Genomic DNA, 21,788 nt, shown 5'->3' on the forward strand with positions numbered 1-21,788 from the left:
ACCAGTAGCAATGAAAAAACCCTTGTGTTAACATTGGCTGGAAACTTCTGGGAAAGTCTAGAAATGGAGCTTCAAGGTGTGACCAAAAAGTAATCTAGCAAATCTCTTCATAAGCATGTATTCTTTTCAAGTTTCTGCTAAGTACTCAGGACCAGATTTTTAAAAGGTATTTAGGCATTACTGTGCTCAGCATTGCAATGCCTAACTGATTTAGGAGTCACTCATTTTCAAAAGGGATTTAGGCACTTAGGAGCCTAAATCCAAGGGGCAGCAATGCCTAAATACCTTTAAAAATCTGGGCCTCAGTTTAGGGTAACAGGCATGCAACATTACATATTCAAAACCAACAAGTTAATTTTAGGAGTCAAGTGAAATAAGATGCATATATCTTTTGAAAGGCCAATTCTATAAATGTATAGATTAGCCAAAGCAGATAGTTTAATGGGCAGAGAATGCTTAGCTCAGCTGGAAAGACTAACAGCTATGTATAATTGCATAATAGAAAAATTTATTCTTTCAGTTCATAGAACATGCTTGTTAAGATGTTTAGTACAGCTATGCTGCATTTAATATAAATTTGTGCACTTACATATTTGACAAGTCCCATACACAACCGTAGACACATCCTAGCTCAGTCATTATACAGAATGCTGAATATATTTGTGTCTTCCCTGCATCCATAATTTAACATATAAGCATTCTTGAAAAAGCTAACCCTTCAAGGAAAGACATCAGCAACTTCCACCTGCTGAAGACAGAAAAATCAATTACGAATGTTTAAACATCAAAGCAATCCTGGGGGAGATTTTCAAAGTCACAAAAGGTAGTTAGGTTACAACTACACTAATGCTCCTCTGTATGCCTTTTGAGTATCTAGGGGGAGATGCCTCAGATGTTTAACCCTAACTCACTCACCCTTTGGGTCCATACAGAAAACAGACATCTTAAGCAAATTTCCATGGGCATCATTAGATAGGAAGGAGTCATCACCACCCATGCTGTGGTACACACCAATTGCAACATAAAACCTAGGTTGTATTTATTGTAGTCAAATGTCTATAAATAAAGAGAAAGGTTACAGCACTTATATCCAGTTTAATAAGGATTACCTGCTGTGTCACCTAATGTGTGTTGATGCAAATATTTTCTAATTTAAAAATTCTTAAATATTTGAGCCCTCTATAGTACCTTTTCAATCCAGCTAAGTCGTACCAATTTAACTTGCATGTTTTCATGCAGTGCTTCATTCAGCTAGTTCTTTAATACAAACTCACGGTCCGTTTGGAATTATGAAAGCAATGTTTTACTACTAAGCACATAAAGATCACCTCATGTCCAAGTTTAATACAAAAAACATTTTTCAAGTTCACTGAAAGCTCACATACAAATGACACAAACTGGAGTTAAAAATATGCATCCATCTACTGTGGTGGGAAAACTTAGCTATACAATGCTGCTTTTTCAACCAGCCATTTTCAAAAGCACTTAAATTATTAAAATTCTAAGTTAAAGACGCATTCACCTAGAAACAGAAGTATTTATATTTAGAAATAAGTTTCATGGAAATGAGGAACTGGAATGTACTTAAAATCTCTAGTTAGAGATTTGAGAATCATGAGAGACATGAAATAGGTCAGATCACCTGTGGGAAGACAAAAAAGTTTGCTAAATACAAAAATGTTTATTTTTTCCACGTTGTACTCAGTCCCTTGATACACCAGTGAAAGCAACTGAACTATTTGCGATTTCTTCCCCCCATACAGCCAATACCAAAAGGTTCCAGGACAACATCTCTTTTCCCTTCCTTTCCTATCATGTACTTTGATTTCTTTCTAGCACCAGTTTACCAAGGTAAAAATTGCTCATTTTATAGCAAAAATGTATGCCACATTTGATCCACCCCCTCCCCAAAAGTGCCCCTAGGGACAAGATGGATTACACTCATTCTAAAACGAATGTGTAAGTCCTTAAAGAAAGCAAATGCTAACCCACATTATATTAACTTCTGTTAATCAAAAATAAGTTGCCAAGAAAGTCTAGGTAAGGGTGGGACATACTAATTTAGACAAGACATCAGAACACATCATTAGAGATTTAAAGGCCTCTAGTAATACTTTTTGTAGTAATTAACGCAAGACAGTTCTCATATAAACAACTATTTGATGGTAGACTTCAGTGATAAACAATTCACTTGATGACATTTACATATAAATATACATAAATAAAAACCTATATAATTTAGGTCTGAAATTAACAAAAATGTGGTTTGAACTGTAATTGCATCTAGCTGTATCAGAGCTTTTCCTCTAATGATGCTCAAGTTGTATAAAAAGCATAACTGTACAATTCTTAGTTTAGTAAAGTACTACTCTATAAAACAGAATCATGAAAACAGCACTTACATTTTAATGAAATGTATAAAACGTATATTTACATTTACACACTTTACGGAACTACATAAGGTAGTTCATGGTAAAAAAACAAATCCCTTCTTGTAAGTCTTTCAAAAATACATCAACTGCAAATATTTATGATTAAAAGTTACTAAATTAGCAGCTGACAGGACATTTATAGTAAAAAATATATTTTAGGAAAATAGCTGGAAAAAATCTAAACATTGATAAACACTTTAAAACTATATTTAAACAGAAAATTTTAGCAAAAACAGACATAAAAACTAGGATAATGGGAACTATTGCATATTGCTCTTCAAAAGCCCTGCAGTAACTGCAGGCAGAACAGTGGAAGTGGATAGGGAAGGAATTAAGTGGTGGTAGGAATGAAGTGTTGATCCAGAATCAGGAGGTAAAGGAGAACCCAGTCTCTCTTAACTGCTGCCTCTTTTAGTGGGGGAAAGGGAGAAGGAAAACAAAAGATAGAGAGAAGCCCTCTCACTGAACATACACCCCCTTCAAAGGCTAGGAAAGGTTGGCATAAAAGCCCAATTCTGAAAGCCTTGGGCCCTAACTTAAAACCATTTACAGTATGTATTTACAGTTAAATGGACAAAACAGAATGACACTACAAATTGCATGTTAACTTCAAAAATTAACATTTTGCAATATGAAGTGCTTTTTATAGATATATATATATATATTTAATAAAATACATGTGCAGTTTTGATAGAATAAACTATCTGAAAAATTGTTTCCACAAGTCCTCTGTTTCCTTGAAGGATCTTTGTCTTCTGCACATTTAACAGTTTCAAGATTCAACAAGGATCTCCACAATATGATCAAGCTCATTAAGATCAGATTTACAGTTAGAGTTAGAATTTGTGGTTGTCTGAGAAGGAAATGTTTCGAGCACATCACAGTGTCCCATTTTTGTGTTGCTCATCATTCCTGTTAATACTGTATCAAGGTCATAGTAAGAATTGTCAACTTCTGAAAACAGATCTTCAACTGTATTAGGACTTTTATTCTCCAACGTCTCAAATATTTGATCTAATGATTTTTGAAAGTTTCCTCTATTTTCTTGTGGATTCTCCATTTCCCACATGTTACTTTGCAGGTTTCTTGGAGCTTGTGGTGATGTAACTGTTGACATAATTTCCGAATTATCTTGTGACTGGGTACCCTCACAGTCTTTAGTGAAGGTACTATAAACTGGAACAAGCTTTCCTTCAGCTTGTTCCTTGGATGAACGGCAAAGGATATCTGTTGAAACTAGACGATCTAGAGAAGTCTGTCCTGCACTCTGTGTATTTATCATCTGCCAAGTCCCATCCTGAGTCATTTCCTCTTGGATTTGCCGCACCGTATTGGCTATAAGTACCGAACGACAAAGATTAGGCTCAACAAGCATGTGGCATAATTGAAGTTTGACCAGAGACATATCTAAAAGTGACTGTCGCTGAAGATTATATGAAGGGATAGCCTTAAAACCAGCCAGAGTTCCTTCAATATCTTCTTCACCATCAAAACATTTTCTCTTCAATCCTCGCACAAACATTGTGTCCTGTTGAGAAAAAATGAGAGACTCTTTAGCACAATCCAGTGGCCTAACAAGTTAGACACTGCAGAAACTACTGCAAAAACTTTAGCATCTTTCATTTAAGAAACAATTAAAATCACTTGACAACATAAGAACTGTCATAACAGGCGTTAGCAATGATGTATCTGGTACAAGATGCTTCAGAGGGATGTGTAAAACACAATGGACAATTTTACAGCAACATACCTACACGGGAAAGTCTGTTTCAAACTACAGGCAGCCAGTCAGTGATGGATTTATCTTCTGAAATGTGAGCGTTCGCTATCTAGTCTAACTGCAGCTACGGGTCTGGTAAGCATACAAATGTTCTCTTAATTTTACTGATATTGACCATATCTTAGAGTAGTGAGTGCCACAAGGTATTTTGTTAGGTGCTTAAAGAAAAAAAATTGGCCTTGAATTTCAATGGGTGTCCCCTGATTCTAATGTAACAGTCAGGGTAAGTTAAAGTGCACACATGATGTTCACTACACAATTTACTATTCAATAAACCTTTATAGTATCCCTTCTTAATCTCTCCTCATATAGAAGTCTTAGCATGCCTAGGTTCAAAAAAAGAACTAAAGCTCATGGAGGATAGGTCCATCAATGGCTATTAGCCAAGATCATCAGGGACGCAACCCCATCCTCTGGGTGTCCCTAAACCTGACTGCCAAAAACTGACTGACACCAGATGGATCACTCAAAATTAACCTGTTCTTTTCATATCCTCTGAAACATCTGGCACTGGCCACTGTCAGACAGGATACTGAGCTAGCTGACCCACTGGTCTGACCAGTATGGTTTATGTTGGACATATTTCCTCCCTCCCTCCCCGTTTTTTTTTTTTTTGGAGGTGGTAACCAAACCTAAACACATTATTCAAGTTGAAAGTGTACTAACTGAAAATGCCATGGGGGAGTGGGGGAAATATTCTTCTCTACTTCTCTCAATACACCCTAATCTCTCATTTTAGATTTCTGATTGCTATTGTGCACCGAGCAGATGTTTTTCTTTAAGCTCTCCTCTATGTCTTTTCCCTGAGTGGTTAGTTAACTCAAAATCCAACATATGACAAGGTAAATTGTTCCTTCCAACATGTTAGACTATATTTACATTGACTTTAATTTGCCATTCGGTTCCCAAGTTTTAAGGGCTTCTAAAATTCCTTACAATACAATGCTCACTAAAAAACGTATGTCACCCCTCTTCTAGATCATTAATGTATTACTCCACTGATACTATGGTTCTGTAGGCACCTCACTTTAAAATCCCACACAGAATAAAGATACTTGCCGTGGTAAATTGTGGTTCTCAGAAATCAAGTGCCATTTGGACACACACACACACACACACACTCTTGGGGTAAGTATGCCTTGTTTGTGGGATACTGGAAAATTCTAGAAAGCAGTGCATATCGGGGCTACTCACCCCAAACTTGTGTGGTTAATGTCACCTTAATTCTGCATTTTCTAGTTTGCTAGGTTTTTTACTTTAACTGTAATGTTATTGTAAGGGATATATAGGACCCTAACTGACCAATAAACTGTTTTTCAAACATTTGATATTTGAAAACTAAACTCACTGAATGGAAAGAAATGTGGAGCAATAACAATATTGAGCACCTTACTGCTTTTTGTGGGGGAATTAAAATATAGGAAGAGCACCAAGCAGAGATGAAACAAAATGAGAAATCCTTCAATTTAAAAAAAACAAACAAACAAAATCAGATTTTGCCAGAATGTCCCACTGGTTTCTATCGCATTGATTCACTTGCAAATGGATAACCCACATCATAACTACAAAAACGAACAGGAGTACTTGTGGCACCTTAGAGACTAACAAATTTATTAGAGCATAAGCTTTTGTGGGCTATAGCCCACTTCATCGGATGCATAGAATGGAACATATAGTAAGAAGATATATACATACAAAGAAGGTGGAAGTTGCCATACAAACTGTAAGAGGCTAACTAATTAAGATGAGCTATTATCAGCAGGAGAAAAAAAACTTTTGTAGTGATAATCAGGATGGCCCATTTAGACAGTTGACAAGAAGGTGTGAGGATATATTCATCCCATGAAGTGGGCTGTAGCCCACAAAAGCTTATGCTCTAATAAATTTGTTAGTCTCTAAGGTGCCACAAGTACTCCTGTTCTTTTTGCGGATACAGACTAACACAGCTGCTACTCTGAAACCTATCATAACTATAGAATCTTGTTGCCCAATTTCTGAGACTGCAAAAAATATAGCTGTTTAAAAGTTTCACTTAAAAAGTTACATACCAGTAGCTGCGTTTGGTGGAGTCCTTCCTCTTCTCCCATGCTATAGAACAAGATTCCATACAGCAAGTGTTATAGCTCCTACCAGGCAGCAGGAGACAGGAAGTCAGTCAGTTACAGGAGGTACACAGCAAAACTTCATCCCTTGTTTGCAATTATACAGGTACCTATATAGTCTCCATTACTTGATTATCTGAGCACCTCACAAACTTTAATGAACTGATCCTCATAACACACCTGTGAGGCAGGGCAGTGCTATTATCCCCATTGTACAGACTGATCAGAGAGGCTGAGTGATTCGCCCAAAAGTCACACAGGAAGTCTGTGTGAAAGTACGGACTTAAACCCTGGGTCTCCTAAGTCCCAGGCTAATGCCCTAACCATTGCACCATTCTTCTTCCTTTTTCTCCTCTCTTTCTTAGCTATTGAAATAGTAAACAAAATATTTAGTGGTCACTTGGGGTACTGAAATATACATTAAAATTACTTAAGGGGGAGAAAAGACAAATCTCTGTAAAACAAAAGGAAAAACATACAGTATACTCCCCTTTACCTGAAACCCTATTATCCAAACCTCCATATTGACCAAATCCCTTTCTTGTCCCCGCTGCGTCTGATGTAAGGAGATAAGGCAGGAATTTAGATAAGGCAGAGGTTCGGTTACTAGAGACCCCCAGCCAGGGCTGCAAGAAGGAAAAGGACACAAGCTCCAAGCTGCAGGAAAGCCAGCCTGCTGCTGAATGGTCCTGCAGCAGTGCAGGGAGCCCTTTTCACACTCCTGTGACAGCAGGGCTGCGAAAGAGCAGGGTTGTGACAGCAGTGCTTCAGGATTTCCTGCACTGTCACCGGGCCAGTGACACTTGATCCTTATAGGCGCAAGGAAGGTTGAATTCTTGGCAGGGCAGAGCAAAGTCTTGGCCAGGGATTTCTGCTCTGCCCCATACCTGCAAGGATTGGGTGTCCCTGGTCGTGGCAGCGCAGGGAGCCCTCTGCAGCCCCACTGTCATGGGAGCAAGCGGGACAGAGCAGAAACCCTTCGCCAGGACTGCAAGGAGCCGGCCTCTGCGTGTCTCCTCCCCTCTCTATTAACTGAGCTCCCAATTATCCACATAACAGCTGCGTGCCTCATGCTACTTGAATAATCAGGGTACACTATATTGCAGATTTTGTCACTCTTCTTCCATCCTACATGAAGATTATATAAAATAAATGTAAGTGGTAAGCTGTGAAAATAAGGAGGTGAGTTTTCCTACAGCAGCAGCCATGAGAACTTTGTGACTAAAATTTGCCTTGCAAGCTGATAGATTTGCTAGAAAATAGCGTAGGAGAAATGTGTTTTGTTCATAAAAGCAAGTAGACTTTCAAAACAAATTTGGGACTAAATGAAGTTTGATAGACCTCTTAACATATTGACTATGAATGTCCTTTGCACTAGAGTTACCAGATCAGGAAAAAAAATAGCTAATTCATTTGAAATTCTGAAAGCTTCAAGGGTAAAGTATGAAAATAACCCAAATTTTCTTCTAGAAACATCTGTCATAGATAAGAATTCAGTGACCCCAGCTCAGTTAAATAAGAAGGGGAGGGGAGGGAAGGTATTTTCCCAATAATGCTACTTTTTACCAGTTGTACACCCTAAGGGCAATCTGTTACAGAATGCACCTGGACTATATAGTAGCCATCTGCATCCTGAATCTGACTGAACCCTCTTAAAATAAAATCAAGACATTCTAGTAAAGATCAAGCAACATTAAAAGTTGCTGCAGATCTGAGAATAAGTAACCAAGATAGAGTGTTTTCTACTACTATTTAGATATTTGAGGATTCTAGAAAATAAAGCCTTACTTCAGAAGACAGTCACTATCACCTGCCAAAACAACTGAATGAAATGGGAATGCCTGCTGAAGAGAACATGAGCCTTCAATAAAAGGACGGGGGGGAGGATTCATTATCAGGTCCAGAAACTAAAGGACAAAGTGATACTATAGAGATGGTTTCAGCCCAGTCAAACTGGAACTTCAGTCATACACACTGGGAAAGGAACAGGTACCCAACACAAGAAAATTATACACATGACCTGTTGCATGTGATTTTACATCGTTCCCAGGAGCAAAAATCTTTGCTCACAAAACAAATAGGTTCTCTTTGCATCCTCTTAGATGACTCCTATTTTTCATAGTTATATGGTAGCAAAGCCTACTGCAGATTCCACCCAGACACACAATTGTGCCCCAGAATCTAAAATTTAATTTAAAAACCTGAGTTTTTAGCCCTTCTGGTTTTTTTTAAAAAAGCATGCAAATATAAAATATACATCTTGCTGTTTTTCCTGCACAGAACCCATAGTAGTTATGAACCGGCCATTCATCGCAAGAGGGTGTTAACTGTAAAAACTAAGTACATATCTGCATTACAATCTTAAATCAACCTAAGTTAGGTCAACTTATACTACCACACTCCTTCTGTCGGTGGTATCTCTCCTCACCTTGAGTGCTTCCACTGACTGAAGAGGGGCAGTAGTGGGGGGCTGAGAGCTGGGGCAGCCAGGAGCAAGGACCCGGGACAGTGTGGGGTGGGACCCTAGGCAGCCCAGTTTGGAGTGGAGACCAACAACCGATATAGGTAATGCAGTGTCTATAGGTCATCCTAACTACACGGACACAACCCCTATGCCTCTCGTGGAGGGGGAGTTATATTCAGTGTGGTAGTACACTTACATCAGCGGGAGCAAGGCTGTAGTGTGTATATTGACATATTTCAGAGTAGCAGCCGTGTTAGTCTGTATTCGCAAAAAGAAAAGGAGTACTTGTGGCACCTTAGAGACTAACCAATTTATTCGTCTCTAAGGTGCCACAAGTACTCCTTTTCTTATATTGACATAATTAGGTAGACATAATTAGGTAGACATAAGCTGTCTTATGTCGACCTAACTGTATAGTGTAGACAGGGCTAATAAATTTAATTGTAAACACTTGTTTCTCTGCTGATCACTATATCAGAGCAATTCAACAAGTGTGCTTGGTCCACTGCTGTTGGACACAGCGACAAATGAAGTCAAGAGGTGTCTGTTTGGAAGCTAGAAGTTCAAGTTCCCAGCCCCCAACAATTTCAAGTAAACTTTAACCTTGCCTAAAAAGGGGAAGAAAAGTTACATCCTTTCCCTAGCACTCTACTACGTGTGCCAAAAGCCCAAACTGTTCTGTTTTCCTGTGTGCCAAAAGCCCCTCGATTTTGCGGTTAATCTTCGACAGCTCCTACAATACAGATGTGTCAAAACAAAAATCTGCAGCATACGGACATCTGAAAATTTGAAGAATAGCATAAAATATATTGGATTGAATATAAAAAGAAGTAGTTCAAAGAATAGTATTATTAATGTATTTAATTAATTAAAAGAGTTAAAATTTAAATTTACTTGAATCTGGCACAGAGCTTCCAGTTTGCTGTAGAAACAGGGACCTTACCACTGAATTTAGGTCCAGATTTTGCTAAGTTATAAATGACTGCACAGACACCATTTCCGAGACACAATACCAAAGTACAGCGTGTGGTTGCAAGAAAAGGCAACCCTCAGGACCAGGGTGGGGACAGTGCTAGGTCACCCACCTCCTAGCAATACAGAGTTGTGTGTGATGGATTTGGGAATACAGGGATGTACATAACGATCATGAGAGGATGGGACAAAAGGACAGTCTAGTCTTCCACCTAACATACAGATGATGTAGTGGAAAGAGTAAAAAGGTGCAAGTGGTGGTGATAGGGCAGGAAAAGTGCAGAGGTGTGTATAGCTGGGGGGGCATCCCCCCCCGGGGGGGGGGGCAGGGCAGTGGCCCCCTCCCCTAAGAGCGCCGGCCCCTTGGGGCGGCAGGAGTCACTCTCCCAGAAGTACAGAGGCGGTATGTGGTGGTGGTGATGATGGCAGAGGATGTGGGGGTGAGGGGGGAAAGCACCGCCCTGGAGGAAGGAGGGGGGGAGGAGCAAAATGCTGCGGCGGGGATTAGGAACTGGGGGGCAGGGGGCGTGTGGGGAGCTGCTGGCCAGGGTGAAGGTGGGGGAGGGCTAGTGCGCTGGACCTGCGGGGCAGTACGCCCGAGGGGGGCAGGGAGAATGGGGGGCGAAAGGGAGCAGTGAGCGGAGACTGTAGAGTACTCGGGGGGGGAGAGGGCGCCTTCCCCGCCGCAAAGCGGCCTTCCCCGCTCCGAAGAGACCCTGGCCGGCGGCAGCTGGTGCTCGTCGCCCCGCTCTGCCCTGGGACCCCGGGGAGGGGGATCCGCCGCCATTTTGAATCCACCTCCACCCCGGGCTCTTCCCCGCCTCCAGACCCGGCGCCCCATTCTCTGCCCGCGGGGCAACGACAGACCCCGGTGGCGGCTAATCCCGGGCCCGCAGAGCGCTCAGCCCGAGCCTACTCACCGCCTCGTCGCCGCCCGCTCCTCCCCGACCCGAGCCCGGCTCCCGCCTCACCGACCGCTCCGCGCCTGAGAGAGGGGGCGGGACCAAGCACACAGCCAGCCCCGCCTTCCCCCCACCCGCCATCTTATTGTCAAAGCCCACAAAGAAACGGCCGCCCGCCCCTCCCCTACCAGGCCTGCCATTGGGGAATGCCTCCACCATGAAGCCCCGCCCACGGCCAACCGCTGACCGTCATTGGCTGTCTCCTGACCGTGTGGCACCGCCCTCATGGGATCCAGCCTTCCATTGGCTGACGGGTTACCATGGTGCTCAGCCCCACCTGCCCCCTAACGTGCGATTGGCTGAGGGGTTACCATGGAGCCCAGACCCGCCCCTTAGCTGTAACTGGCTCAGGGAAAGGACGAGGTGGAGTCTAGTGTTCAAATAGCTGCCAATGGGCTAGGCGGGCCTGTGTCTGGTTCTGCCTCGTTGACTTGCTTGGGCTCCTGGCCAGTGACTCCAATGCCAGCATAAGTGGGGCCTGGCTGAGAGCAGCCCTGTGATCCTTCCTTCCTTCCTTCCTTCCCTCCCTCCACGTGCCCACCAGGAGGTGGTGGCAGAGGCGCCCCCATCTCACCAGGGCACCTGCCCTTTTGCTTGTGTCCTGTGGTAATGAGAGGATGGGACAAAAGGCACTGTGTGCCCTCTGCTTAGTGCTTTTCCCCCTTGCTGGGGGCTCCTCCGCTCGCAGCGTGAAACCTAGCGCGTCTGGCCGTCTCACAAATTCCTTGCCTGGCCCTTCTGTGACACAGCAACACCTCCAGCACCTATGGCTGGAACCGCAAGGGAACGTACGAGACAGTTGTACTGGGTCAGACAATGGTCAAGCTAGCTCAGTATCCTGTTCTTCTGCTAGTGGCCCCTGCCGGGTGCTTCAGAGGGAATGAAAAGAGCAGGGCAATTATTGAGTGATCCTTCCACTGTCATCCAGTCTCAGCTTCTAGCAGTTGGTGGTTTAGGGCAGTGGTTTTGAAACTTTTTTTCTGGGGACCCAGTTGAAGAAAATTGTTGATGCCTGCGACGCAATGGAACTGGGGATGAGGGGATTGGGGTGTGGGAGGGGCTCAGGGCTGGGGCAGAGGTTTAGGGTGCGGGGGTGAGTGCTGCAGGGTGGGGCTGGGAATGAGGGGTTCAGGGTGTGGGAGGTTTTGGGCTGGTGCAGGAGGGTGTCAGGGCTCTGGACTAGGGCTGAGGGCTTTGGGGTCAGTGCAGCCGGGGTGCACCGAGGACCGTGCTGCACCCTGGAAGCAGCCAGCAGCAGATCTGGCTCCTAGGCGGAGGCACGCAAGTGGCTCAGCGTGACTCTTGCCCGCAGGCACCGCCTTCCCCTCACCCCGTTCCTCTTGGCCAGTTGCCAGCCAATGGGAGTGCAGAGCTGGTGCTTGGGCAGTGCACGGAACCCTGTGGCCCCCCCGCCTAGAAGCCGGACCCACTGCTGGTTGCTTCCGGGGTACAGCGTGGTGTCGGAAAAAGTAAGCACTAGCCTGCCTTAGCTGGGCAGCACTGCTGACAGGACTTTTAAGGTCCCTGACCAGAGCAAGGCGACCTAGCACCTTACACGCCATGACCCAGTAGTTGGTCACGACCCATGGTTTGAAAAACACTGGTTTAGGGACACCCAGAGCATGAGGCTGCAGCCCTGATGATCTTGGCTAATAGTCATTAATGGACCTATCCTCCAGGAACTTATCTAATTCTTTTTTGAGCCCATTTATACTTTTGGCCTTCACAACATCCCCGGGCAACAAGTTTCACAAGTTGACTGTGTGTTGTGTGAAGAAGTACTTCCTTATGTTTGTTTTAAACCTGCTGCCTATCAATTTTATCAGGTGACCCCTACATCTTGTGGCACGTGAAGGGGCAAATAACACTTCCCTATTCACTTGCTCCATACGATTAATGATTTTATAGACCTCTCTCACCTTCCCATTTAGTCATCCCCTTTCTAAGCTGAACATATCTCAAATCCCTATCCCGACCGCACATGGTTCTCATTCTTCTCTTAATGTTACCCTCAAGACTCAAACATTTTTACACACCTAATTATTTTTCTCTAGCCAATCTATCTAATCTCATAGTGCCACCACACTTTAGGATTTGAGCAGAGTCATATAATATGTGGTGTTTTTCTTAAAGCCTCAGCTCCTAGACTCAGGTGATTATGTGAAAATCTCAGCTTTAATTTTTTAAAAATTAAGTTTGCAACTCTGATAGTTGTGGAGACAGTCTTGAAAATGCAAAACTCTCAAGAGGCAAATAAAAAGAACCCAAATATATTATTTTTAAAATCTCATTTTTGAACACTTGGAGTTGGCAATACTGATTCAGTCTTGATGTTGTTGCCCTCTGCAAACACTTTGTTCCTTACGCTTAGCTGCTGTAAACTTTCCCCAGCTTCCTACCCACGGTTAGCTCTCAATTAATTAGAAAGGAAGGGCAAGTCAGGTCTAGCTCACAGCTGAAAGCTTCTCTGCTGTTTCTGGCCCTCAGCTGGTAGAAAGAGGATCTGCAGCCTTGAGGGAAGATGTGAGGAGGAGAATGTAGGACAGAAAATTAAATTCTGAAAACGGAGAGGAGGAGTAGGACGGACTGTAGAAGGAGCAAGAAATAAAATAGAACTTGGAGATTAGGTGTAGGGAAAGTTGAAAACAAGTAATAATGGCATGCACAGAGTAAAATTAGCCAGAAGTTGGGAACAGGGTTGGGCCAAAAATTGTAATGTCTTTTTTATTCTTGGGTCTAATCTGCCCTGCTCTTACCATAGCATGGTGCAGAATTCCCAATCAAAATGCTAAAAGAAAAGAAAGTGATATCATGGAGGAAAAACTGCCACACATTCAGACAGACAGACACCAATTACTTCTGGCCTAGTTGCAAAGAATTTAGGCCCTGATCCTGCAGTAAGCCCTGAAAGGGCTACCCTTGTGCTAGCATAGAGCTCTGTTACTGGGTTCAATAGGTGTGGTTCTTTGCAGGACCAAGACGGTAAAGTAAAATGCAAAGAAAAACAGTGATAAACAAAGGGCATAAACATGTATATAAAAGGACTAAAGATTTTCCTCTCAAAATTATTTTTTCATTTGTTAGAAATATCAGGTCTCAACATCTCAAAACTTTCAAAAAGTTCTCCAGCAAAATGAGGGACCTAGTTAGATTCTGATATAACAGGAGACTGAGTGGTGAAGGAGTTTTACTGTTTAAAACTCTGATTTTGTCAATGCAAACTGACATAAGGCCAGGGAGAAAAACTGTGATAGAAGGTTGAATCTGTCTCTTCTGTTAAGGTCTGAGGAAGCTCCCATGGCAGATCTCTAGTCAAGGCATGACAAGACTTGATATTTTTAGGAAAAAAAGTAAACAATCCTTGTGTTTCCTTTATACATGAGAAATAAAACCTAGAAAATCACAATGGTATGATCTGGATAAACCGATACAAAACAATGTAACCCAAGAGATTTAGTAGAGAACAAACCATCAAAAAGATAAAAATAAAGCAATAAAGAGTACAACAAGGCTGTGCCACCTACCCTTTCCACCCAGCCATCCACCACACTGAACCAAACTCTCTTGTATTGGAAAGAACATAAAAAGCTAGACTGCTAGTTTCCTATACAGAACTTTCACATTAGCAGGCTCCCTCAGCAGAGTGAAATGTTCACAACTAAGACAACTCTTAGCAAAAGCAGAATCTATGACTAGAAGTCAGAGGCAAAGACTAAGGGGAAACAAAACACCATGAAAAAACAAAGAGAAATGTCTGCCACAGCTTGAGAGAGGAAACTGAAATCGAGACACTTTCTACTCCAGCATAAGAGGGAATGCTTAAAAATCAATTATCTTCAATGAACAGATATGACATAGGACTTTATGTTGCCAGCAAATCAGAAATGGCTAGTAGCCTGCGAGGAGCACTCTGCAGCCCTGTCCTGGGACTCCATGTGCCCCTCTGTAGCTACCTTGGCAGGCAACACAAAGCTGAAGGGTGGGGGAGGAGGAAGTGAGTCGTGTCCTGAGAAGGAAGAATCCAGCACTGAATTACGCTCTTCCCCGGCCTAACGGCAGGGGGGCTATCTTAACTGGGCCCCCACAGTGCAAGGCTGGGCAGGTTCAGCTTGGCCAGGCTGCTGTAGCCGGTCCCCTGCTTGCTACCTGGCTGGGCTGAGGGTTTTCGCCTTCTCCCACCTGCCTTCGTTGCAGGAGGGACTGGATCCCTCCCTTCTTTTATGTATGTAGTTTAGTTGTAGGTGTGTGCCGCAGGATATTAGAGAGACAAGGTGGGTGAGGTAATAGCTTTTATTGGACCAACTTGTATTGACGAGACAAGCTTTTGAGCCACACCGAGCTGTTCTGTGAACTTCTGGGCGGGGACTAGCAGAGCTAGGAGCTGTTACATCCCTTCCCCAACTTGAATGGGCGACAGGCTGGGCTAAGAGCGACTTCTCCAACCTCCAGGTTGCAGCAGGCTGCAGCGTCTCCGCCCACAGTGTTAGCCCTTATTCTCGCCACCATGCGAGCTGGCTCTGCCGGGAGCGGCAGCCCCACCTCCTTGCTCTGTGCTAGTCTGTGCTGGGTTCCGTGACCTGCTGGGAACACAGATGCTAACGAGCGCTGCTGAAAGCTACAGCCCGCCCGCCACCTCCCTACCCGACTGTGTGAGCCTGTGCTGGGCTGAGCATTGGGGGCCAACGGAGCTGGGAGCTGGATTAGCTGCCTACAGTGTTGTCACTCAGCCAGTCCGGTGTGGGTGGGACTTTCACACAGCAACATGGGAGGAAAAACCAGTTTAAAAATAGGAAACTGTTTGTAAAACCACCAAAATGACTGGGAAACTCAGCCTCTGGGCTTGGGCCTGCAGTAGTTCTTCTCTTTTTTAAACTAACTAGATTTTGAGTTTGTACAGCGACTAGAGTGATAGGGTCCTGGTCTGTGACTGGAACACCTCAGTGCTACTGCAGTACAAATACTAATAAACGAAAGTTTATGCTCAAATAAATTTGCTAGTCTCTAAAGTTCCACAAGTCCTCCTTTTCTTTTTACTAATAAAACAGAAATTAACATCCCATCAGCCTGGCATCAGATCTGATCCTGCTTATGCTTACACACGTGAGCAACTAATGAAAATACTCCTATGAGTTAAGTTAGTCACACACCTATGTGCTTACAGGGTGAGATCCTTAAACCGCAGTCATTTCCAGGAGAGCAAACTCCTTAAAGTGTTTCCTTTGGGCACCGTCTTACATTGTACTAGGCGTTTGTACATCTCTTAGCAATGTTTCTCAACCAGTGAGTTATGACTAGGGTGACAGTATATCCCATTTTTTGGCTGAGACAGTTGCTTTTTTAAGCCCTGTCCTGGCCATCCCGACTTTTTTTGGCAAAAGTGGGCATTTGTCCTGTTTGCTCTTGCTCTTGCTGACTTAATCAGTTGGCAAGAGCAAACAGGACAAATGCCCACTTTTGTCAAAAAAGTGTGGTGTATGGAGGAATATGAGGGGGCAAGCAGTGATTTCAGCCCCTTGCAGGGGGGCAGACAGGGTTCTAGAGACCCCAGCCACGGGGAGGGGGGGAAGGGAAGGTTCCAGCAACCACTGTCTCGCACTGAGGGAGGAGGAGAGGGCTCAGGCCAAGCCAAGCCAAACCAGCACGGTGTCCTGTTTTCCCTTTGGGAAATATAGTCACCCTAGTTATGACGCCGAGAAGGGGTGTCACGAAAGTCAGTTGAGGAGGGGGTTGAGAGGCATTGAAAATTTTATTACAATGTAAATCAAAAAAACTTTCCCCCTCTCCCTGCTCACCCTTACCCTTCAAGGTCAAGAATTCTTTGTCAGCCTCTGGAAACACACTCACGAAGAAATTATATAAGTTAGCTTTGTTATCACCGATACCTTTTTACTCTTACAGCAGCTGTAAGGGGATCATGAAAAATTTTGACTTTAAATAAGGAATCGCCCACCTGAAAAGATTGGAAAATATTAACCTCGCACAATGGGTCCCTGATCCTGACTGGAACCCCTGACTGCTACTGCAATACAAATAATAATGAATATAAACAAAAATTTATGAGCTTAAGTTCTGACTGTGACAGATATGGCAATTTCCTGCACTACCTTTGGGAGATTTTACTGTATTAAGTTGATGTACAATTGTGGGCCAGGGATTGTATGCAGTTGTATGGGGGAGGGTGACAACAGTCCTCCAGTAACTACTAACAGTCACTGGGGGTGATTAGGCAAATTCACTCAGGTTGTAACACCTCCAGAGAGGTACCACCACCTGGAAAGACTCGCATATACTGGTTCAAACTGGATTCTCCAGAGACTAACAAAGAAAGGACAAAAACAATGAGGAGTCCGGTGGCACCTTAAAAACTAACAGATTTATTTGGGCATAAGCTTTCATGGGTAAAAAGAAATGGGGTTTTTTACCCACAAAAGCTTTCATGGGTAAAAAGAAATGGGGTTTTTTACCCACAAAAGTTATGGCCAAATAAATCTGTTAGTCTCTAAGGTGCTACCGGACTCCTCGTTGTTTCTGTGGTTACAACCTAACATGGCTACCCCTCTGAAAGAAAGTACAGTTTAAACTGGAGTTTAAACCTTCTGTCCAAGCAGGGCCCCAAATTCTTCCTGGGAAAGTTTGGGAGGACTTGGCCTACTGAGGCCCCATAAGACTGATGGGTGAGCTCTCGTAGGTTTGTAGCGTGCCTATGGGAAATTTTATCATTTTTATATATTTTCTTTGTAATTATTTCACTTTAAGAATAAATGTGCTTAGAAGGAACTGTGTGGTAACTTATAACTATGGGCAATTACATATTTTATAGCTTCTAAAGAGACAGCAAAGCATAGACGCTGGCCTGTTAAGGTAATCTGGGCTTCTGGGAATAACACAGGGCAGGCAGGAAACCGTGCAACTTGGAAAAATCCTGCTCGGGGGGAGAGTGACCAGGATCTCCATCTGAGAGGTGATAGTGAGGAGCCTGGAGCCTAAAGTGTGTGCCCCTAGGGAGCAATACAGGTGTACAATTGCCCTGAACCGTGGCACCCCCCACATCAGCAAAAAGTTCTGCTGATGTGAAACAGTGAAATGCTGACACTTCATTTACTGTCACTAGCCCCAGCCTTGCAAACACTTAGTAGCTTTACTCATGTCACTACAGTTACACACATACTTGAGTCAATGGGACTGCTGTGAACAAAGTTATGCACCTTCTTAAGTATTTGCAGACTAGGGCCTTAGATGAGACAGAATTACTACCCCATTGAGCAAAAAAAAAAACAACAAAAACCCGAGGCGTCCTTGTGGCAGCTTAGAGACTAACAAATTTATTTGGGCATAAGCTTTCGTGGGCTAAAACCCACTTCATCGGAGGCATGCAGTGGAAAATACAGTAGGAAGACAGATATACACAGAGAACATGAAAAAATGGGTGTTTCAATACCAACACGTGTTCTCTGTATATATCTATCTTCCTACTGTATTTTCCACTGCATGCATCCAATGAAGTGGGTTTTAGCCCACGAAAGCTTATGCCCAAATAAATTTGTTAGTCTTGAAGGTGCCACAAGTACTCCTCGTTTTTTGTTTTTTTTTTGCTGATACAGACTAACACGGCTACCACCCTGAAACCTACCCCATTGAGATAAATGGAAGCAACTCCCTCTTCTTAGAGCTCCTGTTTCGGTTTCCAGACTCAGTAAGGCCCCAATCTTGCAAACACTTACACATGTACTTAACTTTAAGCACATGAATAGTGTCACTGGATTTTTTTCTCACTCTTGTTGCTGGGTGAAGTCAGTGGATATATTCACACACTTAAAATTAAGCACGGGTGTGTTTGCAGGATCAGGGCCAGCACCTTAGCAGGCCACATTTGGAACAGAATCATAGAATCATAGAAGATTACGGTTGGAATAGACCTCACGAGGTCATTTAGTCCAACCCCCTGCTCAAAGCAGGAAGGGTTTTGTTTGCACCCTTAGGGACTAGAAACCAACTTAAAAAAACAAGAAAGCTTAAGTTTTGAAGAAACTAATGGTTTTAGACAATACCACTGCTTGATTGATCAAACCGCCCCTGCCTACAACTGTATTAAAGAACTCCCCATCAAACCAGTGTACTCTGCAGCTGTACTTAGCCTTACCTGTGAATGTAGGGGTTAGCAGTTACAGAGAAACTGCTGCTTCAGATCAGACTAGTAGCCCATTTAGTCCAGTATCCCTGATCTGTCAGTTACAGAGCTTGACTAATGCATTTAGGGTTTGTTTTGCATCAAGGGAAGCCGATCATGCCTCCTTTGTTTAACTTGGCACAGCAGCAGACCAGGAGGGTGTCTGGTAGGAAGTATGTTGTGTTCTTTAAACCTCATATAGCTAGGCTGCATTGCCTTAAAAATAGCCAGTAGTCTCTGTCAATATGGTAAAACAATTCAGAAGAACTTCTGCGGACTCTCACCTTCCTAGGGCAGGGCTCAAGCTAAAGAATCCAGAACCAGAAGAAAGACTAGTTAAATATGACCATTGCCTAGGACGTATGCCCTGTTATTGCAGTAGTTCAGCTGGGCACATGACAGCTCTAACCTTTGGAAGGCTGCCTGCTCCACCTATTAAAGGGTTCAGAAAGAGACGGAGCTGGAATAAGGCTCCAGCTGCGTTCCAGCCAATGATGAGACAGCAGAAAAGGGCCAGCGTTGGATGAAACTGGGCCAGATGGACAGTGATATGTTGCTAACATGCTCCAGCAGAAATGTTCTGCCTCAGATATAAGCTACATTCCTTGGGTAAAATATTGTTCCTTCTTTCTCCCCCATCCTAAATCTATTAGCTCCATACTCTCCCTTCTTCTAACCCCATTAGTCTTTCTAACAACATTTTCTGGTCTAGTGTACCAGTGGTCTCCTCTTCCAGTAACTCTTTGAGGTGGTTCCACTTCAAAACTGATCTTTTTGCTACTTCGTTTACTAAAGTAGGGCATACAAGTCTTGATCTCTGGCTGGATATGGTCAGTCTGCTTTCCAAGAAAGAGCTTGCCCTACCAAGAAGATATCAAGAAGTCTATTTCCCCTTAGGGTGTTCATCCAGAAGCAGCAGTGTGAGTTTTCAGAAATTTAGCTACAATGGCACGTCACATGCTGGCTACCTGTGTCATGTCCCCCTCTAGTGACTAGAAGCTCTTATTGTTGTCAAGTAACAGAGTTTCTCCTTTAACTCCAGTGGGAGAGGCTTGTGTTTTTTGTTCAGAAGGTCCAGTCTCTGCTACCAACTCTGATGAGGTCATTACATATACCTGCAAGCTGTGTGATGAAACTAGTCCACAAGGTAGTTATTGGTGGTGGTGTGTAGCGTGAAGATCTGTGCATTACATAGTACTAGTCAGCAAAGAAACCATATAAAAATGCTGCAGATTGTTTGGGGCTTTCTTTTAACATCCCAGAGCACTCTCCTGGATAATCATTGTAGTTTGGTTTATTACTGTAAGGGGAGGACTTGTTCTGTTGTTGCAAAGCATCACCTTAGAAAGAACTTCTAACAACATACCTATTCACTTCATAACAGGTATTTTTTTTAAACATGTATTTTTAAATACTTGACACTTGCATGCTGTGCATCCCTGTGTTGCTTAAAAAAAGTGTTCCACCATATCACAGCATAAATATCATAGGATATGACAGTTGCTATAGCAACTAAGAATCTACTATTAAATAGCACCGACTAGCTCATAAAACATGTGTAGCCTGTCAGTACTCCTGACTTTGCAGTAACATAGGTACCATATTGTCTTCAAAAGAGTTTGTCAGTTTAGAAATGAATGTCAATGTGATTATATTTTGCATCTTTTTTTGTCAGCCTACTCCGTTGTCTTTTGGGAAGGGCAAATCCCATAGGAACAAAACAGACTGAAACAAATACAGTCTGGAGAGGAAAGGTTAACAAAGTAATTCTCTTATCATGCAGTCATTCTGAGACACCGGCTTTGGTGCTGCACTTTGCTGTTCTCCAGCTTTTGGTTTCACAATGTTTTAGTAAGACAGTGATTCCAGAGCACTGTTCTGCTTTCAAAAATCAGTATTTCCAGTGGTGTAGAATCATATGCGGAAGAATTTTCTGTGAAAGGCACAGTACAAATGAGCGATGTGGTGGCCGAGTTAGTGCAGTCTCACCAATCCCAAGAGTTAAAAAGCAGAAGTCAGGCCCCAAAATCATGAGCATGGCTAAAAATTGTGACTCTTTTTCCAAAATAATACGTTAGGTTATTTTTCTTTGCCTTTTGGTTTCTGAGCCTGTAGAGTGCACTTGGCTCAAGTTTCCAAGGTTTCTATGCAACCACAAGGGCTAGAAATGTACTTTAACCTCTGAGATTCTCATGCAATCCCTTAATTTCAGCACCTTGGGGTTTAAGAAAAACACCAAATATTACAAGGCTTGCGATAAAAGAGTTGGTAACCGTGCAATAGACAATGATGCCAGTGTACCTGGATTCTTTCTTTGGAAGTGCTATTTCAATAGTTGTTTAGTGTTGAGATACCAAGGTGATTGGCTCCACACAAATGCTTTAGATCATGGGTTTGCAACCCAGAGGGAGTCAGAAAGAGATCCAGGCAGGTTGCACCCACCCTCCCTTTCTTTATTGTTAGATAAAAGGGAGGTCTCAAAATTCTTTCTTGTTGTACAATGGACTCATCCTTTGGAACAGATTGAGAACCACTGCCTTAGACTGATAAATATCACAAGCTCACCTTACATATGGCTCAGCAGATACCTTCATATTCAGAGCATCATTAGCATTTTCAATCCCAGCCAGTTGGAGGTGCTGAAATTGTCCCCTTTCCTGAACCCAGGTCTCTAGCTTTTAGAGGTTTAATTCTTAGAAACAAATACAGATCCCTATTTTTAATTTTTTAAATTTGTGATTTATTTTTCCCCATAGACCTACAACTTAAAATCCTTGTCACAGCATAGATTAGATTTGCCTTTTATATTTCCTTGCTCTCATTTTTTTAAACCTTAGCATCATGCAGCCTAAGAATTTGTGACAGACAAAGAAAAATGAAGAGAGATGCTGATTTTCTTTCCTCTGCTG

At 43.0% G+C, this 21,788-nt stretch overlaps 1 protein-coding gene across 4 annotated transcripts; it reads right to left on the reverse strand.

Moving 5' to 3' along the window:
• Positions 1-1,318: 1,318 nt before the first annotated feature.
• CDCA4 (cell division cycle associated 4) lies at positions 1,319-10,900 on the reverse strand. 4 transcript variants are annotated; one of them, XM_037901083.2, is made up of 3 exons: positions 10,671-10,900; positions 6,261-6,338; positions 1,319-3,960 (listed from the first exon to the last, which is right to left on the reverse strand). In XM_037901083.2, the coding sequence occupies exons 2-3, from the start codon at positions 6,297-6,299 to the stop codon at positions 3,205-3,207; spliced, it is 795 nt and encodes a 264-aa protein (XP_037757011.1). In that variant the 5' UTR covers positions 6,300-6,338; positions 10,671-10,900; the 3' UTR covers positions 1,319-3,204. The 4 variants fall into 4 exon arrangements, with proteins under 4 accessions (XP_037757011.1, XP_037757012.1, XP_043404822.1 ...); XM_037901084.1 differs by lacking the exon at positions 10,671-10,900 and adding an exon at positions 8,743-9,060; XM_043548887.1 differs by lacking the exon at positions 10,671-10,900 and adding an exon at positions 8,103-8,712.
• Between the last annotated feature and the right edge of the window lie 10,888 nt (positions 10,901-21,788).

The sequence above is a fragment of the Chelonia mydas genome, chromosome 6, assembly GCF_015237465.2.
Source record: "Chelonia mydas isolate rCheMyd1 chromosome 6, rCheMyd1.pri.v2, whole genome shotgun sequence".
Lineage (NCBI taxonomy): Eukaryota > Metazoa > Chordata > Testudines > Cheloniidae > Chelonia > Chelonia mydas.